Source organism: Microcebus murinus, chromosome 7 (genome assembly GCF_040939455.1).
Source record: "Microcebus murinus isolate Inina chromosome 7, M.murinus_Inina_mat1.0, whole genome shotgun sequence".
NCBI lineage: Eukaryota > Metazoa > Chordata > Mammalia > Primates > Cheirogaleidae > Microcebus > Microcebus murinus.
In genome coordinates this window covers 49,493,190-49,514,220 of record NC_134110.1, presented here as the reverse complement: position 1 = coordinate 49,514,220, position 21,031 = coordinate 49,493,190, and the positions used below count along the sequence as shown (strand labels likewise).

The window sequence follows — 21,031 nt, the reverse complement described above, 5'->3', positions numbered from 1 at the left end:
AACTGGAAACAGTTAATTGGGGAAGAACAGTCTACAGAATATAACCTAAGAAAAATCAAAATTCTGAGTGAATAAATTTCCATGTGGTCTACTCATCTTGCATTTTTAACTTGAAATAGTCCTATTAATATTTACTCATTTGTAGTAACTGGCTTTTTGAGAGAGTGGGATGGGGAGCTTTCATGTTTAAGAGGTAGAAGAAAATACTATCAGTATCTTATCTGATAATTTCCAACTTATGAATCATTTTCAAAAGGAAGACCTCCCCTACAGAGTGTTCAAAATAGATAAGTCATCCCATAAAATATAAAGTAAACAACAAATAGGAAATAATTATACAAATGAATATAAAATTAAACTCATGGCTATGATTTATCTTATGACTTGATAACTGTATAAAGAAACTTTGTACAGTTTTTCTTCTGAAAATTTCTTCTGAAATTTATAATAGTGCATACAAATAAAGGTAGAGACTTTGTGAGTTATTTTTATAGTGGACAATAATATCCTGGATAACCTTTTGTCTCACAATGAGAATTTTCAAACTGAACTATTATGTGTATTTCAAGGTATTATATAGTATTATAAATACTGATTTATTAGGTATTAATTTTAAACATATGACACATAACATATGCAAATTTAAATGTAATCATCATGGCCCTCACCCTTTTAGACACTCTGTACTAATGCACTGTGTACTTGGCATTTTCAGATGTGTTGATACTTAGTACTTATCATAAAATCCTCTTCTTCAGAATTAGTAGAGCACACAGTCTAAGTTCTTTCACAGAGTGCTTTTAAGATAGAGATCAAGCAGTAGCTACATTAATTTGACCATCTACTGTATCCAATGTTAATACTTTAATCCTGAGTTTACATATTTTATGTCTAAAAGGTACAAAAACTGTTTAAAATTTTAAAATGCATTCATAAATCTCCTAACAGATCTTTTGTCATCACATGTGCTACCAAAAACTGTGTACATTTTTCTACATTCTAGTTAACAATGGACATTTTAATATTTGCTGGTAGACAACAATTATATTACTGATTTTTATGTACTTATTTAATAGTAAGGGAGATTGAGAATTCATTCCCATATTTACTGGACATGTGCACTGGTGAGAATTGATGCTTCATTTTTTATTTTAAAATGTTACAATTTATTGTTAGTGATGCACAAATAAACAAATATATACATATATATGTTTATATCTAAGTTCACAAATTATAGACTGGAACATACCCATAGATTCATAAAATATGATTTTATATGGATAGGTAAATAGATATCTATATATATGTGTGTAGAAAGAGAGATATCTATATGTAGATACAGATAGATTATATATGATAAAGAAAGTGGTACAGTAGAATATATGTATATGAATATGCATTAAAATATATATGGCATATATATGACTATATATAAGTATTTATATATAGTTTTGCTAGTTTTGAACCAATATAAAATGTTATCTATCTAGTGGAAATAGTCTTCCTCATTTGTTTTTATTTAGACAAAATTATGCTTGTAAGATTCATCCATGTTTTAGTCAACTGTCATTATTCAAATTCACTACTGTATAATATCCCACCTGTATGAAAATTCTATGAATTATCAATCTCTTATGAACAGATATTATTTTTTCCATTGTGATTGGTTTGTTCTTTCAAAAAATGTAATTATGAACATTTTTGCAAAAGTTTCCTAGCACACCCATGCTAAAGGTTTTCTTCTGAGGAGCAAAATTATGTAGTCATTGGGAATATGAATATCTGATATTGCCAAATTTTGCTAAATTAGTTTTCTAAAATCATATGTACTCATTCTTTTTATCTCTTATAATGTTTGTCTTAAAGTCTATTATTTTTGGAGATTAATAAGGTGATCTCATGTTTTGTTTGGTTAGGATGTGCCTTATATAATTTTATCTTGATCTTTTTGTTATTGATGTCTAAATTACACCGAGTCAAAGGATATGTTCTATAGAATACTGTTTTTGAAATCTGATTTCTTTTTGGCATAATATGTGTCAGTTTTTATAACTAGTCTATACCTTCTTGAAAAGCATGTACATTCTCTAATTGTTGGGTACAGAATTTGTATATTTTTATTAAATCAATTTGTTAATTTTTTGTTCAAGTCTTTTAAATTTTGAAAATTTCTTTCTGCTTAACTTTTTTTTTATTTCGGCATATTATAGGGGTACAGATTTTAAGGTTTCAATAAATGCCCTTTCCCCCCACAAGTCTGAGTTTCCAGCATGACCATCCCCCAGATGGTGCTTAACTTTTAATAAGAAGTTTCTTAAAATTTACCACAGTGATCATGTTTTCTCATATTTTTCCTATAGTTCTTCTGTCAACTTCTGCTTTATCTTTTTATATTTATTTATGTTCATATTTTATATATTCAGAACTATTGTAGCATCTTAAGGAATAAAATCTCTTATCATTACATAATGATTTTTTCTTTCCTTCATATGCCCTTTGTCTTAAAGTCTTTAAGTTGTATGTTATTAACAAGAGTACTTCAATTTTCCTTATTGTTTTCTTTCAAACTGCCCAGAGTCTTACATTTTAGGTGTATATCCTGTAGACAACATACAGTTGAATTTATAAATATAGTCTGATAATATCTTTTCAGTAGAAAGTTTAATCCATACATGTTCATTAAGATTTTTGATATCTGTATTTTTTTAACCATCTACTTTAGAACAGTGGTCAATAGAGAATAGGTATACTATGGAATTAGATAATAAAAGAAATGCAGTCAGAAAAGCAAACTCATGAGTGGAATATAATAACTTACTAAAGATCTTAATTAGGGGTACTATAGGTAAATATGAAACGTTAAGAAAATTGGCCAAATCCCAGTTGCTGGACAGACGATGTTTGCAGTTCAACCAGGTTAAACTTAGGAAGGAAAATACCCATGCAAAGGAATCCACACAGGTTTTTCACTCAGAGCTCTATTGCTTCTCAACTATAGTTATCTTACAGCTAAATGATTTTAAATATTGTACAGTTCACGGCTTATGCTCATTTTTACTACACTGCACGTCTTGTATATAAAGCACTCAAAAGCCTAGAATATTCCACGGCAATAACATAAAATTATGGTAGAATTTTTCCAATATAAATAATATGAGTAAACAAACTTAATAAGAAAGATGTTATTGTGCCAAGGCAAACTTGTTCTCTTATTATATCTTCAAAATGTGGCATTTTGGGAAAATGCTTTGGTAGTAGATCAAATTTTAAACAGCAATATGACTATTTCCTTTCATATTCCTGGGCCTCCCTTGTTGTTCAACTTTCAGTAGAGTTTCTTTATACTTCCTACCAAGCTGTGACTCCTGGAATTCTAAGGCTCTGATTTTCAAATGCTTTTATAAGAACTTTTAAACAGATTGAAGCTAAACTACTCAGCACCTTAAAGGATCTCTGATCAGCCAGACTACAACAAGATTTAAAAATGAGTGCAAGAGTATTTTAATGCCCAAGGGACAAACGCAGTAATTTTTTAGCTGATAAAATGCTGAGAAGTTGAAGTAAATTCAAAATGAACAGACAACTGTCATTTGGTGAGAAACCCTAGGTCCTCAGAAGGGTTCCAAGGCCATGTAATAGTGAAAGATTAATATGTAACTCACCTTGGAGATCTCAGATTATTCATAACAACTGTGAAGTCAAAAACTCATAGGGATCTCATTTACATAAAGATATTCACTGAGCTCTTATGAGGCCTCCTGCCACTGTGTTAAATCGTGCAGATACAGTGGCGAACAAGAAATGAATAGTCTCTTCTCTCTGGCGCTTACTTTCATCACTGAATATTAACTAAATCCTGACATTATTCAGTAATATTTTTATTCATACTTTTACTTCTTGAGGGATTATTTTGTTTACCTAAATCATGTGGAAACCCTTTTTTCCCAGACAGGTTTTCAAGCAATGACCTCAGCTGCCTTGAGAAAAACTGCTTGCCCAAATGATCTGGTAGCTAGATGTATCAGAATGAGTGCGTGTGTGTGCACGCATGTACATGTGCACGTGTGTGTACTGGCTGATTTTTTTCATGATTAAAGAAAATCATGATGATTTCTCAAAAATACCATCCCTTTTGAAACATAAAAAAGACAATGGATTACCTAATTTTCACATCGCTTAACAAATGTACATGGCACAAATATGCAAATAGGCACATATCCACGCTAGTAAAGCTCAGAAAGAAGCTGATGTCTGCTAGCCTCAGAAATAAATTAACATGCAGCTAACATCAGAGAAGCCAGAAATACTCATTGCAAGTGTGAACACATATTTGATTGCAGGACTGTGTCTTTCCTAGGGCTGACCTTATAAATTAAACAGTGTAAATCTCAAATAAGTGTTTTCTGAACATTTTGATTCACTGTGAACATTAGGATGCCCTTCAAATTAACATCTAACATTATTAGTCTATTGTTGGACATGAATTGCTTCATTACTGATGACTAAAAAAATGTAGATACACTCACACTAATACATAACTTTTAAAAGGAATAGAAGGAAGTGTTTATTGAAATAACTAGATTTTTAAACTATGATTTTTGAAGCTACATGTAGAAAAACACTTAAAAACAGTAAATAAAGCTCTTTATTTTGAAGCCTAGACGCATAATCACAAGAAAGCACCTAATAAGTGCTAAGTAATGCCTGAAAGACTATGTACTACCAGGGCTTTCCTAAACTAATTCCTACTTATAACCAATTCTTAGTTTAAATGTGGCTTCCTTGGGGAGGAATTTCCTAATCCACCATATTTGGGTATATTATCATTATATTCAAATGTATTTTGTCTTTTATGACACTCAACACTCTCATCATGATGTGTTAAGTGACTTGTCCTCCCCACTAGACTGTAACTTTCATGAGGGCACTGACTGTTTGTCTTGTTTTCTCCTGCATATTTAATGCCTGGCATGATGTGTATTTTTGGAATTAATTAATTAATATATAAATAAAATAAAGGCATGTATCCTAAACTCACCTTTAAAGTGTATAAAAGATTTACTTGGAAAATTAATTTTTATAAAAAGAACAGGGTAAAAGTAGAAGAAAATCACAAACATACCCTGCATATTTAAGAATATGAAATAACTTAATCAGATTTATCTGCTCAGAGGAGCAAGTGTACATCCAAAGTCACACATATTACTAAATTCTCACCTTTAGATTACTGTTTGGATGCCAAACAGAATGATGCACAATTTCTCAAAATTAGAAGAATGTCCAATCTCATTATAAAAGAAAAATAAGCAGCGTGTTCTCAAGATGATTGTTTCTGAGTTGGAATGGAGTACAGTATATACTATAATAGCCCCTTTAATTTGGGAGCTGCTCTGTCAAAAATTATGAGATGACAAAATTATGAGATACTTAGCAAGGACAAATAAACAGATTATGGTAAGTTAGTAACCTCATCAGTATTATCAGCATCACTGTGAATTAAAAAAAAAAACACAGTAAATGGTATAAAATCGATAGGAAACAACTTTACATGATCTGAAACAAATGACTAAATTGAAATCTGTGGTCATCACATCAATCAATATATTATCTGCAAATCTATGAATGATCTTTTATGTGACCTGGCCCTATAACTCCCCGAAGTCATCAAAATCACTTCCAACAATTCCTGGTTCAGCCCTCTTTCTATCTGTGGATTCTTTCTATCATTTTCTTGGTGCCCTGCAGCTCATATGGCTTACCTGTAGTGTCGGGAAATCTCTTCTTCCACCTGGGTAATAAAATCGCATTTGGTACATGAGTGTTCTTTGCTTTCCTTAACCGCCTGCTGCCCATCTGATCCTTGCAGATGATTAGCTTCTTGTTTGACATCCGATGCTTGAGACTCATGTACACTCTCGTAGTGAAAGAGAAGTACATCTACATCAGGGGTAGTGAATGAACACTGGTGGCACTGGTGTTTGACTCGTGAGCTTCCAGCCGCCCCCGGAGACAAGTGCAGAAGCAAGAGTGCACAGTGGGAACAATTACTTTTTCTACAAGCAAATGGATAAGTAATTTCTCCAAGGTGCTTTTCTGGGCTGCAAAGACCTCTGGGACAGAATGGACAGTGTTTAATGGTACACTTGTGAATGTTATGGAGCTGTTGATAATGACGGAGAAGTGGCCCCACTACAATTACATCGGGGCCATGGCTTTTGGAATATCGAAAGTCACAGAACTGACAGTTATAGCTTGTTACCATATTATCCTCTGCTCCTTTGCTGGAGAAGTCCTTCTTTTTCACCCCACTCGAGCCCTTGTCTGCCTTGGTCATTGGCTCTCCTTCTGCACTTTTGACTAGATCATTCTGATTAATGACAGAGCCCCTGGAAAGCTTATCGTTCAACTCTGGATTAAGGCCACCTGACTGTACTGCTCCGTGCTGCTTGCCATAATGTTCTAGCAGTTTAAGTGAGCTAGATGACTCACAGCTGAAACTGCAAAATTTACACCAGTAGTAACTGGTGGCCTCTGTACCATTTTGTTTTGAGGAATCAAGGGGCTTGATGGGCACTGAGTAGCCAACAGGAGTGTCATCTCCTGCCTTGACTGTTATCTTGTCTTGCCATTTTCCCAAGTCTCCAGAATCACTGGGTCGAAGTGCAGGGATGGATTTGTTAGAGTTTTTCTCTGCAGGTTTTGCACCCTCAGAGGAGGGGAGAGAAGCTTTTATTTTGTTTGGGTGAGTCTGAAGAAAATGTTGTTCTAGTTCAGTTGATGAATTGCCCATATAAGTGAAATTGCAGAATTTACAGCGGAAATACTTGGTGTTCCCTTGGCAATCTGGTGTTTTCCGTCCGATGCCAATGAACGTCCCACCTGAAGTGACCTAGAGAGTAAAACAAATGGATGTTACTTTAAACATGTCATGAATTCAGTGGGCTCCCTGCAGAGGGAAGGGGAGATACTGACAAGTATTTCACATCAAAAAATACAATAGTACTTCTGCTTATTACAAAATCACTTGAATAATCAGAGCCAAATAAATTCACTCTTCATTTCTCAACAGCTACTCTTTGAGAAGTTCATTATGCCAAACATTTTAGGCCAAAGTAATAGATGAAGGTAAGTAATAAAAGCACTAAAACTAATTCAAAAGATTTAATAATATGTACTTTTAAAAAGCTAAGAAAAAACAATTCTCAACGGAGTAGGTTTTACTACTGCCTCCTTGAAATCACATTCCTACAGAAGCATCCAAATCACATAAGATTTCTTTTTGAAAAGCTAAGGGTGGCTGTCAAAACCAAAGGCAGTTTGCTCAGAGATTACTCAATGCAGACATTCTCCAAGGAAATCTTCTGTTCAGTTCCTACAGCTCTGAGGCTGCTGGCAAAGATGAGGTCTATCTTTTGGGTAAAATAAAGGTGCCAAATGAACCAAGCAAAATGGCTTATCATCAAACCCCAACCATGCACCATGACACTAAAAATAAAATGAATTGGAGTGGGCAGTAAATCTTGGTAAAAGAGGACCAATGTAAAGAGTTTCAAATGTTTCACAATCTAGGACAAATGAATGGAAGAAAACCTTCCAGGGCCTTCCTTATTTGATTAAGGCTCTGTCTCGTTGTGATGGACCCCCAGCTCCCATGAATAAATCGTGCGGATGTTTAAACACCAAAATAAAATAATTCCACCATAAAAATCACTACAGCTCTGCTTCCCTTCCCAAATTGTGAAATTTCATGGTATCAAGGCTACAAAAGCCTTCAAAGGGCACTTTATATAAAACTCTTCCTCCATTCTCAGTGTGCACCTCAACAGGCAGCTCAATTAAGCACCACTATTGAGTAGGCAAAATTCATAGTTTAAAAAAGAGTTTTTGAATGAAATGCTCCAAAAAGGGAGAAATTTTCCCTTCCAACCACCAGTGAATTTTTGAATTTTTCCAGCAACCAGATGTAATATATTAAGCAAGTGGCATAATCATGTTCTGCCTTCTTCAACAGCTGCTCAAAAATGACACGTGTGATCACTGCTCATATCCAAATCACTCCATGAGAAAAGTCTCAGGCATCTCAAAATCATTTAAAGGCTCCACTTAAAATGCAAATAATATTCCTGTAGTGCACTGAGAGATATGTGTGTACCTCTATTATATATACAGGACTAAGATCTAAGTTTTCCTTCTGCTACTAAAGAAAGGTGTGAAACTGATTGAGTTATTGAACCTCTCTGGCCAAAAGATTCCTTATGTCTCAATTGGGGCAACCTCTAAATTTATGTCCAGTAATTATAGTTTTAGGAAATGTGCATTGATACATAAACAACTTAACATTTACTATACATTAAGATAATAATTTATGAAAGTCTCCCACAGCCTTTAATCAAAGGATTACAATGTTTTGCATTAGATAATGTCTCTATCCAACATAGAGCACATAGATTTTAGTCTGTCAATAACAGAGTATCATCTCACCAGAAAACTAACAGGGCACCCTCTCAGGCAGAAACCTGACAGCCAATGGTGTGATGTCAAAGCCATAAAGTCAAGGGTACAGTCTAAAACATTCTAATCTAGCTTTTAAGTGACTAACGCAACTAAATGTTGCACTGAAATGCAATATATAATATTGTATAATGTCTGCATATATTTCCCAATTCACTAGAGACAAGGAGAAATCTTATTTCCAAAAAAACAAATGATTTAAATGGACAGCCATCAAGCAGGTACTTACTCGGGCACTTAAACTTGAATCAAAAGGGACAAATTCAGAAGTATTCCATTCTTCTTTAACACAGGCAAAGAAAATGTGCAAAATCTAGACATGAAAATTTTCTTATTTCAGCTTCTACATTGCTTCAGAGTTGTTGAGCTTCCCTAATATAAAATGCTTTGAACTTCTGCTTGTAAAATGGAGATTCCCAAGAAACCACCACACATCATTACTATTTCTTTGATTTTGCAACCTTTAAGCCTCATGTGCCATGACCACGCTGAAAGGGCTGAACAAAGGGTGCACATATTCTTAAGAAATCCCTGAACATATGACTTTGAAGTGAATTTAAATTATTACTAAGCATATCTACATCTATTCCAGCCCTTCCAGGTTGTTGACAATTAACCTTAAGAATCAGAAAATCTAGGCTAAGAACGATTAGTGAAGAGACTATTCAAGAAAGACAATTCTGTGATAAATTATCAGTAAAGCATTTTGGTTTATGATTAACTAACTGCATTAGGTATTTTAATTTGGTAGCATCTACATCTTTTTTTTTTAACCCAGCAAAGATCTGTCAACTCCATTATTGATGATGCTTGTAATGGCTACATATTTTAATTATGATGAAGAATAAATACCTTCATACTACTGACTGCTCTTTTAAAAGCCATGAAAGCAAGCAAACAAAAATTCATAGATCTCATTTAATGATAATAACAATATTGATGCTTCTATAGGTTACATATTTGCCTTCTTGGTTAATATCAGTAAATCACATTATTACTATATATTATTAAAAGCTAATGTAATACTAGAATCACATATTATAAAAGCCAGTTTTGGAAAACATAATTACTTACTACTTTATCCCTTTCCTCTTTCAAAAGAGGAAATCTGTATTTGTGGCAATATACTTTCTATTGTAATAGCTGTGCACTTCAGTTATAATGAAATATAACTGATGTACATCATTTAAACACCATTCTAAAATAAAACATAATTATTTTTAAAGGCAGTCTCTTGATCATATTCTATTTATTTTCATGACCCCTAAATGTTATTTTAAAGCTACTGTTTTGTAGATTAAAAACAAATACAAGCAAGAACAGCTATGCCGGGTAAAGGTTTGCAGCAACAGTTTATTGAAACTTATTGCTAGGAAACAGTGTCTACACACTCACAGAATTATTGCAATCCTTTCAAATGGTTGAATCCAACAAAGAGTAGAAAAGTTCATTGTTCTCTAGTTATGACTATACTAAAAAAGAGATCACAAGCAGAATAAAGAATATAGCTTTCAACCTTTCTTCACTTGCTAACCAGAACTTCAATTATAACCTATCAACACAGTAGTTCCTTTGGTATAGATATACACATTTTCAAAATTATATTAAACTTTAAGCTCGACTTGGGCCAAAAATTACATGTATTGGTTCATTCATTTAGTAATTAGTAAGTGTTTAGCCTGAGTCAGGCTCTGTGGTAGATCTTAGGGATAAAACATTGAACAAGCTATACCACATCTTTGCTTTTCAGACACTTACATTTTAAAATAAGAAATGGCAGACTAAACCCTTTTTTCCTTTGTATTTACTTTTGCCTGTATTTGCTCCCAGAGGAAGTTCTGTAAGTCACATTCTGTGAAAAGACATACTTTTTAACCTCCTGAAACTTCAGTTTCTTCATCTTTTTGAATATAAATAATATTGTACACTTTGCCATTTTATAGGATTATTGTGAGGAACAAGTGAGAAGTGTAGAACCGTGCTATACAATTTGAGCTTTCTAAGATGATAGAAATAATCCATAGTCTTCCTTGTTCAATATGGTACAAGGAAGTACATGAAATAGGGCCAGTACAAATGAAGAATTGAGTTTTAAATTTGTTTTAATTTAAAGTATTTTTTAAAATTTCTCATTAATTTAATATTACAATTAACCGAAATTTAAATAGCACATGTGTCTAGGAAATACCATATTAGATAGCACACTCTACAGTAATATGCACATGGACGTGATTATCATTTAATAAAATGAACCATCCAAGTAAATTTCTCCCCACAATGGGATGAACAGACTAAATAAAGAAGTGGCAAAGTCATTCCGTGCCAAACTCACATAGACGTCACTACCTGTATTTTTAGCTATAAATGAAAAGATTCAATTCTGTCATTACTAACGTGAATGTGTCTTTTTATATTCCTTCTTGGGCTACAGGAATAGTATCTTATTCACATTTGAAAGTAAGCAGGCATTCTGGTTGAATGAATGAGCGAAATGAAGGGAGATGTGAGCATAGATGGGAATTTCTCACCAAGGCCTCTGAGTTACCTGAGATAAGGAAGTCATAGTAATTCATGGCACTATTACCATGATCTGACATATATGGGCATCTTCAAAAGAGTAAAAAATGCATTTTTCACCCAAAAGCAAATGACTATGGAGCTATTTGATTGTGAATTAAAGTCCTATAGAAACACTCAACACAACTATTAAGGCATGAGAAAGAACAGATTTTAAATTTTCACTGAGTACTATAATGGCTTTTTATTCTATTTTAACCCTAGTTATAAAAACTATTCCTTCCCTGTAGTATGTCCTAGGGCTTTTATGTATAATTTATTTACATATGTCTTTTCATAAAAATGTAAAACTTCTGTAGCAATGAAACATATAAAAGAGTTGACTTTTTCCAAGGTCATTAACCTCAATTTATTTCTTTCCTCCTAATAATATGGAGCAAAAACTAATAATAATATCTAAAAGAATATGTCAAAGGAAAATATTTTTTAAAGCCTCAGAACTATTAAAACGACACTTTAGCACATGTACTCATTTTCCATGTAGCTAAAAAAAAAAGAGTTGTTTGAACTAAACACAAACCTTTTCTCAGATGTGGTTCATTTTCAAGTACTATAATTGATAGCAACAGAGACAATTATGAGGGTACTAATTTAAGAGGACTTGAGGTTATGGGCTGATAGTCAAAAACGTAAAACCTTAAAAATAAAAAGCTAAGTTGTTTAAAAAAAATCACTGTTCAAATATTGAAGTTTCAAATAACTAAGAAATCTGTAAGGTCTGATCTTGGCTGAAAATAACTATAGTCCGAATTAATTTGCTAATATATCATACATAGGGAATGTTTCTGCACATATAGTACTTCAAAAAAAACATTCCAGAACATAGAGTGTGCTTCAGTAATATACTTTTAGTGGAGACTAAATGTTTTAAAATCTCAGCAACAAATCTAATTATATGGCAATCATCTCCCTCTCCTGCCATGTACAGCTTATTCTTGTAGCTTATTCCTATCAGTGTCACTGTAATAATTCCTTTATTTGGATTTATAAAACCCAGCCAATAGGGGAGGGGAAGGCCAAAACTTAAATTGGCATAAGGAGCACAGTTAAAGAAAAAATACTGCGTATTCTTCATCACGCATATTTTTCTAATTGGCTTTTTTTGGATTACAGCAATAAACAATTTACCTAAACTGGTTTCTTTATTTTACTCAGTATAATTCTGAACTAATTTTCCTATTTCCTATTGTTATATGGTATTTGGGATGACAGAGTACCAATAAATCTTAAGGTCAGTCTTAATAATTTGGAAGGCAATCTTTTATAAGAAAAAAGACAAAAGAGAAAATGCAGTACGAGTGGATTATAAAGCTAAGTGGCTTCTCCTTAGCACTCCTCTCCTGCGTCCGACCTGCAGTTGCCAGTGGCTCATGAGGGAGATGTGTAAGAATTGTATGTGTGTTCCAAACAGTATTTTAATGGGAAAACGGAAAGTCTAATCCCTGAAAGTGTGGAACAACCTTCCCCCAGGAAAGGGTGCTGGGTTGCACACCTACTGCCAAGCACTGGGAATCCAAAATGAAGCGACAGAGTCTAAAACGCCAATCTGTGGTTTAGCACAAAAAGCTCACAATAAAGAGATGACAACAGCAGCAGAATGCAGGCTTCCTTCCGCTGAGAGATGTAACAGGTTCCATGACAAGACAGACGAAGAGCACCTAACCGAGATGACAAGTCAGTAAAAGCTTCTGGAAGTGACAACCAAGCTGTGGATAGATAGATGAGTTGACATTTGAAGATAAGCCTCAAAGGCAGTGACCATGGAAAGACATTTAGAAATGTGAAGAAAACACAATGAGAGAAGCTCTCAATGAGAGTAAAACAATGCAAATCACTCTCAGGAAATACTGAGGGGGCTTGAGGCGTCACATCTTTACATGGAACCTGCTACACAATGGTACCTGCTATGTAACAAGCAATATAAGAATACAAGTGTGCCAGACTTATTCGTACTATTACCCCTTCTAGAAGAATAGTGAGAGAGAAGTTAGAAAAGTATCGTCTTATTGGAGATCCTATAACTCGTATAAGCTACAAATATGATTAGAAGATATGCTTTTTAACAGAAGCAGAACTATAATTCCTGTAAAATGCAGGACGATTGATCTGTAAGTGGAATTTTTAAAAATCCTAAAAAGGAAGAAGGAAGAACGGAAAGAAAAGGGAGGAAGGAAGGCAGGCAGGAAAAAAAGAAAGGCAGGAAAGAAGAAGAGAAAGAGGGATGAAAAGATGGAGGAGAGAGGAAGGAGGGTGGAAGGAAAGAAAAAAATAGAAGGAAGAAGAAAAAAAGGAACAGAAGGGAAAAGATATAAAAGGAAAGGAGAGGAAGAGGAGAAAGGAACAGGGAATAGAGAAAAGAAGGGAAAGAGACCAAAAGAGAATAGAGGGAGAAAGAAAATAAAGGGGAAAAAAACAATAAGAATTTACTAAATAAAAATGAAGTCAATGATAGTAAAAGAATAAAGACAGGAAGAATGGGAGAAACTGTAACTGTTTGGGGAAAGATAATACCAGGAAAAAAAAAAAAAAAAACCAGGGTAACTCCAAGATATCCAGTCTGACTGAATTGAAAATAGGAGTATCGAACGAAGAAAGGAAGCAAAAAAAAAGTTTTTGGGGAACTTCACTTTTACATATGTTGACTTTGAGTTACTAGTGGAATATCAAGCTACTTATCAGCTAGAAAAACAGGCCTTAGAACGAAGGTTCATTACAAGATTCCCAAATATGTTACTGGACACATGAAAGTATTCAGGTGTTCTTTAATCTTGCATCAACAGGTCATCTAAATATGAAAGGGGAAATGCTAGACAGGTAGATTATTTGAATTCCCAAGCAGCTCCCTGTACCCTATACTTCTCTCACTTTCAGAGTCCAGTGAAATCACACAGCTCCAAGCATGGCTGGAGTAGCCACCACACTCAAATCAGATACTCCAAAGGCATCCTGATTTGTTCTCTGCCTCCATATCCATGCCTGCACTGAATGTAGGCTGGGGATAAAACCTTAATTACACAGCCTTGGAGAACATAAACGGGAACAGGGTGCATCTGCTTAACATTTAATCTTCATTAAGAAAACAACCTAAATTGTGCCTCATAACTAGAAGAGCAGAAGACAACTCTCAGACTATCTATTAAGTCATAATTTCCTAAACCAAAAATCCTTAAATGAGGGGAATGCGAAATAAATCAAACACATGGATAAAACATCCCTTAATTTGGGGATAAAATGTTACACCTTTAATTGATTAAATCAAAATTTGCCCCTGACTCGCCATACCAGAACTAGTTTCTGCAGCAAAAGTACCAGGGACAATGAATGACTCCTAACAATTAAAAAAATGACAAATCAGCAAACTTAATTTTCTTTTAAATGATTTCAATTATAAGCTTAATAAGCTTAAATAAGGTAGCATTATACTACATGGACTAGATAACAGATGATCTCAAAAAAAAAAAAATAATAATCACAAAACTCCCCAAATTCAATGTGATTCAAAGAGTATGCATCAAACAGCCCAGATTTACTAGCCTTCCTCCTCCTCCCTTACATGCAATTGGCTTGTCTTCAATTGTTTTTCTATCTGCAGTAAACTCAGACTCATATTTGGGAAGGCTGTGTATGTGCACAACTATAAAGACAGGCTTCTGTAGCCTATCTCCTCTGGTGTGGATCCCATTCTCTGTACTTATGCAACTGGCTGATACTGGGTGGGTTCCTTTAATCTCTCTCTGCTTCCTCATTTTTTAAAAATAGATATAATCTTAGTGCCTACTTCCAGGGTTTTTATGAAGATGAGTTGATTAACATATGTAAAGAACTTAGATCCACATATGTACATAAGAAACCCTTAATAAATGTTAGCTATTATTAGCTATGAATCTAAAATTGGAAAAAATATGAAAGATGAATGCAATTTTTGATTATGTAAACTAAAAGATGAAGGAAGTATGAATCAAGTCAAAAGTAATACATAAGAACAAATTTTACATTCGATTTGTCTGATAGTCTGAAAATACCAAAAACTTGCTTCAAATTTTGCAATCTTCTAACGAGGAATTCAAGATTTTTACTGATTCTCAGAACTAAAGTCCACGAAGGCAATCAGAAAATGAAGGGAATGACTTTGTCTCTCCAAGCTATGCCAGTGTTGGCCCACTACTTGTGTATCTGTGTTTCCAACAGCTGCACATACGCTGTTATTACAATGACCCAAGGAATAAAAAATACTGAATAATCTCCCGACTTGATATGGTTAGCAGAGCAGGCCTATTTGAGAGATAAAACTTTTATTAAGAGTTGAATAATGCTAAATTTGATTGGATGCACCGATAACCATGATTTCTTCTTCTAAACATTCTTCCTGGAGAGAAATACTGATATTCAACAAAATGACACATGTTCTTTAAATGATAACAAATAAACTTAAAATCAAAGAGGGATTGACATTTATTGTACCCACTCTCATGTAACAAAGCCAAATGGAGATTTAACTGTCATGCAGGTAAAGGGATTAGTTAAGATAGTCAAACTACTCTACTCGGGTGGCTACATTATCCAGCTCGGCCATCTCCACTGATGAAAATAACCTGGCATATGCCAGAACTTTGCTTTGCTTTATGGCCTTGGGGTGAGCATATGTTTTATTTTGTACACTTTATTACTTGTTAAAGAGACACAGTCCTGAAAATAAGCATGGGTTCATATGTCAAACATTCTGTACTCTACATAGACAGTCTGAATCGATTAAAGTCTCATTCACCACTTTTTCTAAAGTTCTATTGTCCTCAACTCAGAAAAACAAAGAAACAGAACCTGCTAAGATCTACAACTTCCCTCCTACTCCAGATCAAAGGAAACGCCAAGGCAAAAAATAAATGTTTGGAAGGAAAATCCAAGACAAGTCAAAATAAACCACAATGAGATTAATGTTCCCCGATTTTTTTTCAGACTAAACTGTAATCCTCTGTTCAAATGATTGTACTGGTACGTTCTGAAGATCTATAAACCTCATACAGTTAAATATGTTAAAAACACAAATCCAAAGGATGACTTCCTCTCTCTAAAATCTGTTCTTCCTGCTTCTTACATGACATATTGTGCAACTCTGATAAAAATATTTACAAAACAGAAATGTGGCACTCCTAGCTCAAACACAACATAGACCCTGGTAAGTTAATAATGTGATTCTTCTATTAACCTTAGAATTTCATTAAGGGTCGAAATAAATTTAATAGCTGGAATCAAGTAGCTACCTCCTTGGAGTCTTGAATAATGCAGAGTAATAGAAAAGATTCACTAATATGAAAAGACAACACATACATCATGAGTATATAAACTTGGGACAGTGTAAACACTTTCCCGTGGGAAGCACAACTTGACAGGAGTCCTACTTTTATAACCTGATCTAAGAGCTAAAAGCTCCCCCATAAAAATGATGCAAACGCCCTAATGCATAGCACATTAAGCCCTAATGAAACAGCAAAGTCCGCGTTGTTAATGCAGGCCTCCATTCAGTGATGGTTTAAATATAAGCTTAATAAAGCAGAAATAAAAAGAAAGAAGCTGTAATTACTTTTTTAAGAACTCCATCTCTTGTCTTATTATTGGTCTATATGTGAACCTCAAAGGCTGAATACAGAGAGTAAAAATTATATGAAGGGCTTACGAATCATGCCACATCCATTATTTTTAAATATTTAAGCATAACAAATTGATAAAACATGCAGGGAAAATGAAAAATTGGGAAACTAACATCCTGGTCAAATCAATTAGCTCTTGGCTAGCCATTATATCTTGTTTTCCTTCGTAAAGAATCGACATCTCTTCTGATTTCAGGGCTGGGCATGCTACCTCAAGGTGTGTGGGGGAGAATCTCATGAATTCGACAGACTTAGAAAAGACAGCCCTGGCTTTATGGTGGCTTTTTACACTGACTTCCATCATCCTGCTGGAGCTCCATGTGCCATGCAGCACAAAGAAACACTGTTGTTTTACACTATTTCAACAAAGTGGTAATTCTTTGACTCAGTTATTTGTGATATAATTTACACAGAAGTGTATATTATCAGTATGAGTATGTCTAAATTTCAGTTATGCCTCCAAATCTATGGGAAATAATCTGAACCTAGAACTGGAAATATTAGAATTTGTTTAAATTACTGTACTTGTTTTTTTTCCCAACTGTATCTCTCATATTTGCACTCAAATCGGTTCGAATTATTTAAAACTATCCATGTCAAACCAAAATATAGATCAAAGCCACAGAATTCTTTAAGTCCTTTGCTTCTGGCTTCTGTTCCTTTTTTCTTGGCCTAAATGTCATAAATCTATCATTAGCCACCAACTGTTCTGAATGTTTAAAAAAAAAAAAAAGGCCAGTTTAATTGAAAAAGATTAATGAATTGTTCATCTATTACTTCGGTTAGCTTAGGTTATAGATTTATATAATTAATTCCTGAAATTGAATGATCATTTGTCTGTAATACACATATTTACCAACTATCTTTTTAGCAGAATACACACAAGCCATTAACTGACTATGTATTTCTGACAAAACCGCATTAAAGAAACCCTATAGTCAGCAATTTATCTCCCACAGCTTTTAGCCTCCACACAGTTCAAGTGCCAAGGAAAGAATCTCTCAAATAGCATTTCAGCAACACAAACTGGTGGGTAAAAAAGGAAATTTCACATGTGCTTTTATTCAGTTTACACATAGAGAGAAGCTGTTCAATATTTATTTCAGCATAAAAATATTAATAAATTACTTATCTTCACAATGTGTCTGTGCATCAATATCCAGTGTACGTACAAAGCGTTCAAGATTAGCATTGGGCCTACACATATATTCAGTGTTCTCTTCATAAACTGAAGTTAACCCTTTAGGCTTGTCTCAAAATCTAGTTGTTTCTTTGAAATAATCATCCCCTTTTCTCACAGATTGCTTTTTTTCTATTTTTAGGAATATTATTTTGTTTTGGAAAAAAAAAATTGATCTTAACAAGGTTATCTTCCTGTGTGCTATTTCCTACCACTTTTTGCCTTCTTTACTGTGTGCTGCAAGGATTTAGTAGACAGCATAGTCCAGGATCAGCTGTTTTATTTCTAGTTGTATTAGTTCAAACTCAGATAGCTCACACATCTGTTTTATTTCTAAAATCACTGCCCAGGAAAAGTGTCCAGCTTGTTCTACCCAAACATAAACTTTACTATAAATAACTAAGAACCTAACAAATAACTGTTTGGGGGAAATGGAAGTGTGTTTAAAAAATCTGAATTCTTCCAAACTATAGGCCTAAGTAATCTTCGTTTTAGAGCCTTCCTGACAGCCTAGATCAGCCTCCTTCAGAAGTTGTCCCCAGAGTGAACAAACTGAAACTCCTGCCGGAAATCCAGGTATTAACATCATATTACTTGCTAATTATAAAACACTGTTTCACATACTGACATTATTCACTTCCAACCCTTTTATCTAACACACGTATTTGCTTTCCAATCATAGTTTGATAGCAGAGTGTATCTGACATAAGACAGTGAAATGATCTTTAATAAGACAGCAGTTCAAAGCATGTAGCTTTTATGCATAATAACTACGTTGGCTTAATTTGCTACTCCACAGAAATAATTCTATTTGTGGAAATTCATAAAGTAAGATGGAATTTTTAGAGAGCTTTACCAAAATGAAACTAGCTTTTTTAAGAGTTCTTCTTTATCTCCCTTAAAGCGGTAAGATTGCCATTCTGACATTTAAAGGATGTGGAAATTTCTCTTCTGATTCTTCTCACAAGTATTGCAAAATATGTTCAGTACCTGTTATTTATAACCCCTCTGCTTGTCTTTCTTAATTGGCACTAGGTCAATAGGGAGGTCTAAGGCAAATGAGCTGTAGCTATTGAGTTGATAAAAATGACTGATATTTTAAGGGATTTAGTAGGTCAAATAATTGTGATGAGATTTCATTAGTTCTCTGGTACTTCTAATCATTCCTAAAGAAGGTTAATATTAAACCTAATATGTTTTGAAATCCCCTGGTCTAATAATAAAAATCTACAGACTGTAACAAAAACTAATACACTTTCTCAAGCTGACAATGAGTTTCGACTATGATACAATTGCTAAAATTAAAAGAATACATTTCCTTAGACTAAGTTCCATGTTTCATTCTATTTAAAATGGTTAAGGTTTATTTTTTTTTTCCATTTCACATATGCCATTAACTAAAGACAAAAAAAAATGATCAAAAAGGTATGCTGGTTTTAATAAAAATATAAATCTAAATTATTACTAAAAATGCTTTCATAAACTATTGCCATTTTCCTTAAATGCAGAAAGGAATGCTTTATTGGCTTGCACCAAGGCCATTCTGGTGTCCCTAGTACTTACAATCACAATGACTTCTTTTTAATCAATGTAAAATGCTATTCCCAAATTTTCAGTTGCAATTAGTTTGCTTTTGCAGAAGTGTATCTCTGCAACCGTCAGTATGACCCAAATCTAGTCGAGATGAGTATAAAATCAAATCCTAATCCAAGACACAGGAAAGACACTCACTGAAGGAAATATTATAGCAAAAGCCTTATAATCTGAAACTAGAACAAGGCATGAATTATTATCATGTATAACTGTAAAGATTAGTGCCATTTTTAGAAGACTGTGAAAACATCAAATTACCATGAAATATGTCCAGAAATATGAAGCTTAGCTAAATTCCATAAAAAAGACTTTCCCCAAACTAGTAGAAATGTTGAGATGGTTTTCCATAATAAGAGGCTAAAAGACAACTCTAAAAACACATTTGAATGAAATAGCTATGGAGTGTGTCCACCTTTTCTGCTGGATATAGCAGGCTACCTGTCTGGTATTGGAACCTTGGTTTTAACATGCATGTAAGAATTCACACTCCATACTAATTACTTTTTTCTGTACAAAGAGATCACAAGACAAAGCACAAACCTGCACATCATAGGTCCCATTTAGTAAAACAGGCCTTGAAGAATTGATGTCCTGCAGCACACCAGAAAGCACAGAGCGGTTGACCTTCTGGAAGTCTTTGGAATGGCTGAACTGCACCATGTTATGAAGGGCCAAGATTTTGCTGTCCAGCTCAGCATCCTGCCTGGTGCGGTTATGCAGTCCTAAGTGATACTTTCGGAAGTGCTTAATCAGATCTGTGGGGTCATTGCCATAGTAACCATATCCACAGATATTGCATTTAAAGTCCTGAAGCTCTGGAGACAGAGGTGCCGGGTCTGGGTTCACTAATAAGTCATTCACCAATAAGTCAGTTTTGGATTTATTCATTCTTACACCCCCATCTGAAGGCACTTGTGGGTTTTTTGAGGCCACTGAAACGGGGCTCAAACCTTGACAATTGGCTTGAATACTCTGCGCTTGCCCTGTTTCCTCGGTAGCCTTTGGTGACATCTTCTGATCCTCCTTTGTCTCCAATGAGTCCCCTGATGGGGTGCAAGCCATATCTTGAGGGTCATCTGCCTCTGCTCTTTGAGGAGACTTCAAGGGCTCGCAGACTCCCCCAGCAGCTGGAGATGAGAAAGCCAACATATTTCTGTCTGTCACCTCATCATGTGGAAAGGAGGGAAGGTTTCCTCCCTTACTGGGGCTTTCATAATTAAAGCCAGCCTTCTCACTCAGGACTGAACTTTTTAAGTCCTTTTTAGTGCTAGAGGATGGATCTTGAACATGCAAGCTATGTTCCTCCTTATTATTTATTTCTGCAGCATCACTCTGATCTGTATTTTCTGACATCTGATCTGCAGAAAATTCTTTGCTCTTTCCAGATACCTTGCTTTCTGTACCTATAGGCTCCAGGGTCTGGCCCTCGCCGTCACTAGCAACGTTTCTCAGAGGGGGGTTCTTTTTCCGGACCATATCTGTAAAAATACACAGAAAAGGCAGATACAGGGTTATTTGGAAATTA

General features: G+C 34.5%; 1 protein-coding gene across 7 annotated transcripts in view; it reads right to left on the bottom strand.

Moving 5' to 3' along the window:
- The window catches only part of TRPS1 (transcriptional repressor GATA binding 1), a 239,671-nt gene that overhangs the window by 171,016 nt on the left and 47,624 nt on the right, over positions 1-21,031 (bottom strand). For all 7 annotated transcript variants that reach the window (XM_012751128.3, XM_076005064.1, XM_012751123.3 and 4 more), the window contains 2 exons: positions 20,047-20,984; positions 5,760-6,889 (listed from right to left, as the gene is read on the bottom strand). In XM_012751128.3, the coding sequence (XP_012606582.1) occupies positions 5,760-6,889; positions 20,047-20,984 (2,068 nt within the window). The remainder of the gene's footprint in view (positions 1-5,759; positions 6,890-20,046; positions 20,985-21,031) is intronic.